This window comes from Silene latifolia, chromosome 2, assembly GCF_048544455.1.
Source record: "Silene latifolia isolate original U9 population chromosome 2, ASM4854445v1, whole genome shotgun sequence".
Taxonomy (NCBI): domain Eukaryota; kingdom Viridiplantae; phylum Streptophyta; class Magnoliopsida; order Caryophyllales; family Caryophyllaceae; genus Silene; species Silene latifolia.
In genome coordinates, this window is record NC_133527.1 from 45106707 (window position 1) to 45111572 (window position 4866).

The 4866-nt window shown below is 36.4% G+C and overlaps 1 protein-coding gene across 2 annotated transcripts; it reads right to left on the reverse strand.

The window, feature by feature from the left end:
* Positions 1 to 1561: 1561 nt before the first annotated feature.
* On the reverse strand, positions 1562 to 4474 carry LOC141642675 (F-box/LRR-repeat protein At3g26922-like). Of its 2 annotated transcripts, none has more exons than XM_074451540.1 (4): positions 4212 to 4474; positions 2965 to 3905; positions 2194 to 2350; positions 1562 to 2111 (listed from the first exon to the last, which is right to left on the reverse strand). In XM_074451540.1, the coding sequence occupies exons 2-4, from the start codon at positions 3886 to 3888 to the stop codon at positions 2098 to 2100; spliced, it is 1095 nt and encodes a 364-aa protein (XP_074307641.1). In that variant the 5' UTR covers positions 3889 to 3905; positions 4212 to 4474; the 3' UTR covers positions 1562 to 2097. The 2 variants fall into 2 exon arrangements, with proteins under 2 accessions (XP_074307641.1, XP_074307640.1); XM_074451539.1 differs by having other exon boundaries at positions 4239 to 4470.
* Between the last annotated feature and the right edge of the window lie 392 nt (positions 4475 to 4866).

Below are 4866 nucleotides of genomic sequence, written 5' to 3' on the forward strand. Positions count from 1 at the left end.
AAATGTTAATTTTATAAGTTAATGTTATGTTGTCAATTGTCATTAATCAAGCAATATAAATTAAAATTAATTAATATTAACCAATCTAAAAATAACATGTGGAATAAAATTAAATGTTATAAGTAGCATTTTAACTATATAGTATAGATGTCTGCGTGGAGAATGGTTGGGTAAGTGTGTGTCAAACTTAACCAAGGTGACAATGTGAATGTCTATGTGGCTTTGTCTAGTTGACATTTTTTCGGATGCTTTTTAATAGCATTTTATAGATAATACTCCCTCCAATTCAAGGTTTTCTTCCCTTTATTTTGGGGCACAAGAATTAAGGAGGGAGTTAAAAAATGAATAAAGAAAGATGGTGGGGTTTGTAGATTGGAGAGAGGAATGAATAATTGGGAATTAAATAAGGAATTGTGAGTTATGTGGGGTATGGTAATAGGAGAGAGGGATGAATAAAATAAGAGTAAAAGTTAGGTGGGGTTTGATAATGGAGAAATGAATGAATAAAATAAGAGTAAAAAGTTTCCAAAATAAGAAAGGGGAAGAAAACCTGAATAATCCGTTTAAGGAAATAGGGAAGAAAACAGTGAATTGGAGGGAGTATATAATAAATCAATGTCATGGCCAAAATTGTTCAGATGTTATTTCATCATTATCACATGTGTAATATATATACAACGATTCACTTGATCACCACCCACCCATCTAAGCATGCCAAAATTCTTTTGCCAAAACACCACAAATTATGTGAAGCCAGAAGCATCAACACATTGCTGGTGATAACCTATCTCAAATTAATCATGGGTCAATGCTAATAAATTACACGAAAAGTTGTTAAATAAAGTGCCGAAAAAGTTGTTTAATGAAGCTGAACTGAAACAAAATAGAGAGAACCGAAACAAAATAGAGAGGATCTTGATTGAGCCAAAACAGTGTCCATTGGTGTAAAGGAGGTTCTTCTGCGGACGAAGAGTAGTGGATTCTGGCATTTGGAAGTATCTTCAGACTCTCTTCCGCTCATTTGTCATTTTGCAGGGATCGAACGGGCACATTATCTGGCTACGGGAATCCTCGATGATATTCTCTCTTTGTTCTTGCTTTCATTGTTTATCGTTTAGCTTTTTTCCTAGGTCCTCTATGCTCATGGCCTTGCTTATAAGACAATGATTAGCTAGGATACCTTTCTTTATAGCTGTCAAAAAAAAAAAAAAAAAAAAAAATCTTTTACGAGTATTAGTCAACAGCTAGTTTTGCTTGTGACGGGCTAATCCCGTCACAAACTTTGTGACCTCTCACAAAAGGGAGAGGGGACAAGGTGGGGCACCCCCCATGTGCTTCCCCACTCACCTCTCTATGGGTCATTTGTGAGAGGAACAGTATCCGTCACAAGTTTATGACGGATATCGCCGTCACAAATGAGAATTTGTGATTAGTCAAAGAGTGTAAACTCCATTATCCAGCTACGCAACAACATATACGTTGTACAAAATGGCAGACCCATAGAACCAATAATTTCACATTTCTATAATTCTATCTATCTAGGCAACATACACAACATGCAAAACACAAGGGCACTTCTGTTCGTTCGACACAACATGAAGCATGAAGACATCTAACGTCCCAATATGTGCAAGTAAAGACTCTGAGATACAGTACACTGTATTTGTTTGAAGTGTTGTTTTTTCCAACAATTTTTCCTATTAAAGTTCATTTTTTTCCAAAAGAGAAGAAGATTCACCGACATTTCCTGATGAGAACAATTGAACAAATCAGGAATTATCTTGTTTACATAATTCAGTGGCTTGCTAGCTGCAATATAATCCTTCTTAAGGAAAGAGTACACTGGCATTTGGTGAGGACCTATGAAAACTTGACACACGTTTAACGAATTCAAGCTCCTCTGCTGTTGTTAATCGATAATAATTGCTGCAAGGAATTATTACCAACTTGTCCAAGCTAGCCGCACTTCTGAGCACAAATTGAACTAGTTGAAGCCAACGATCCCAAGGTTTCGCATAGACATGGAAAGTGACACTCTTAAGTTTAGGCATCACGCAAGGAGATGAAAACTCTTCAGGGACCAAAACAGTACCAGCTTCATGCTTGCAATACTATGAAGTGAAAAGATCAAGAGTTAGTCAGCAGGGAAATGCATGAGCTAATATAACTAAAGTGTACTGAATATACACCAACCTCTGAGTAAAATATGGAGTTCTTCCAAGTCTTTTAAACTTCTCATTAACTGATAAATGCCTAAGAAATAGTCTTCAGAGAACGCATGCAATTCCAAAACCACACACTTCCATCTATTTTGTGAAAGACACAAACATGGGATTGCGTCGAGGAATTGCTGAAATTGACATATAATTGTCAGTTATGTCTCAATCACTGGTCAAATCACAGAGGAATAAGCCAAAAGTTCATACTCCCCCATCCCGGTCATTTGTTTATGTTTGGTTTTGCCACAAATACCAAGAAAAGGGATGTGTTTGAACAAATTACACATGAAAAAACTTCCTAATATAGAAAGATAAACACATGAATGAGACACCCTAAAATGTAACAGGTAAACAAATGACCGGGACGGAGGTAGTAGAGGAATAAGCCAAAAGTTAAGCAGTCAACAAATGATCAGTACTAAAAGAGTTGGCATATTAACTGAATTTACTACGTGAGCACATGATTTAACATTAGGCAAGCTAACGGGTATGCTAACATTTGTTCCCATGGGTAGGTTGTGAGTAAAAAAATAAGGGTATTGGCAGAGAGACGGGGCTAGCAGAGTTGTTGCCTCCCTCCTTAAAGATGAACAAGAAATTTGCCCCCTTGCATTTCAATTCGATTTCCACCACCCTAAACCTGAATCCTGGCTCCGCCATTGCCCCCTAACAGGCCTCGATAATGAACGTTGTCATAAATTAAAGGAAAGCATAATGTTCTTTTCAAGAAAGTATGAGAAATTACCACTGCAGCATCACGTGACAGTCGGAAAACTTCAACATCTTTAAACTTCCCCAAAAACATTTTAAGCATTGTATTATATTCATTATCATCATCGTCACTGGAAAAATCTACAATGTGCAAATCACGAACAGAAGAAACATCAATGATGACTGGTAAGGAGCATACATTCAGAGCCAAACTTTTAAGGTTGGGGATATCAAGCAACATGAGTTTATCGTCCACGTAATATTCATCCTCATGAACAAGAGATAATTTATCAATGTTTGGAGCAGTGAAACTCAGCTTCTCTATCTCATAAGGATTCACAATACGGAGTTCTTGTAAGGAAGGGCATCCAGATATAAATTGTTGGAATGCTTCCTCACACATAACGACAGAGTCAAGCGATAACTTCTTTAGAGAGCCCAAGGTGACTTGAAGTTGGGGATCAATTCTGAAACCACGGAGTTCAAGTGTAACAAGAGATTGACTTGTGAAATTAGGAAGGAACGAATCATAACATAAAGTATAAAATTTAATTTCCTTGGCTTCTCTACCCAACGCAAACCTTAACCAAACTTTTACATCATCAACATCCTTGCTTTCCAAAAACTCGCAGGGACGAAGAGAAAGATGAAATGTATCAATTGAGAGTCTTTTGTGAAGCATCAATACATTGCGGATGAAAATGTTGAACTGCCCAAAGTAATCGTTTTTCCCTTGATAATTATCAAGGACTTCCTCAAATTCTTGAAAGTCAAACTTAAGAGTAGGAACCAAAGTCCAAAGGTTTCCAAAACGACGAAGCAAGACGGTTCTGACAGCATCAAAAGTGGACAAAAAAGAAAGAATGTGGAGAATAACTTCATCTGGCATTTCACTCAGTCTATCACGACCCACATCAACCTCGGAACAACGGTTACGTTTCCGGGAACTTAATTTCATGCTTCTTAAGGGAATACCTAATTTAATAATAATTTCAAAATAAAACTTGATTCAGATTTCAGAAAACAACAAATCTCAAACTATCCAAACTAACCTAGGATAATAAATTAGATTCATATTGTCTAGCTAATTAATTAATAAAATCTTGATTAACAACAACCCATCTCAAACTAATTAAGCGTCAATGTTTACCATTACTCCTCCTATCAACTCATCTCTTGTAAAATAAAATAAAATTGCAGTATTAAATGCCGAATCGTAAATAATGTGAGCAGGACATTGTTAAAGGAAACAAAAAGAAAAAGGGGTTGAGTACTACTTACTTGAGTGTGAATGAAACAACAATTTACCTGATGAAGATGAACAACAGGCAGGCTTCGGGCTTCCTTCCCGACTTTGTAAAGTGTGTACAAAAGATACATTTATCAAATGGATGAATTTTTAAGATTTTCGAAATCTAGAAGGCAAATAGGCAGGCCGTATTACTCCCATAGGGTTCGAACTTGAGACCCATGAATTTCTCACCTAAGTTTTTACTACTAGACTCACCCTTGTGGGCTAAGAAATTATTTTTAACTTTTGAATAATTGTGTGTTTGACAAATTTATGTTTCTGGCGAAAACAAACACTTTGAAAAACTAGGGATAACATACTTTAAAGTAGACCTTGTAAAATTGACTCGACTTGAACCCCGACCGACACCCGAACTTGACCTGGCTCAATATAACGCGATCTGAAGGTTTATTGTTACAAACTGATTATTAACGACAAATAACTTAATAATAGTTAACCCAAAAAAAACCTAAACCCGACTCGATTGACTCGTTTGCCATATCTACTTGAAGGAGTCTTTAAATTAGACTTGTTAAAATTGACTCGATCCTAATAATCAGACCCGCCACTCAAACTTAAGAACCGAGTTTGACTGGTATCCGAATTGACCGATCTAATATAACCCACCCGAATATTTATTATTGC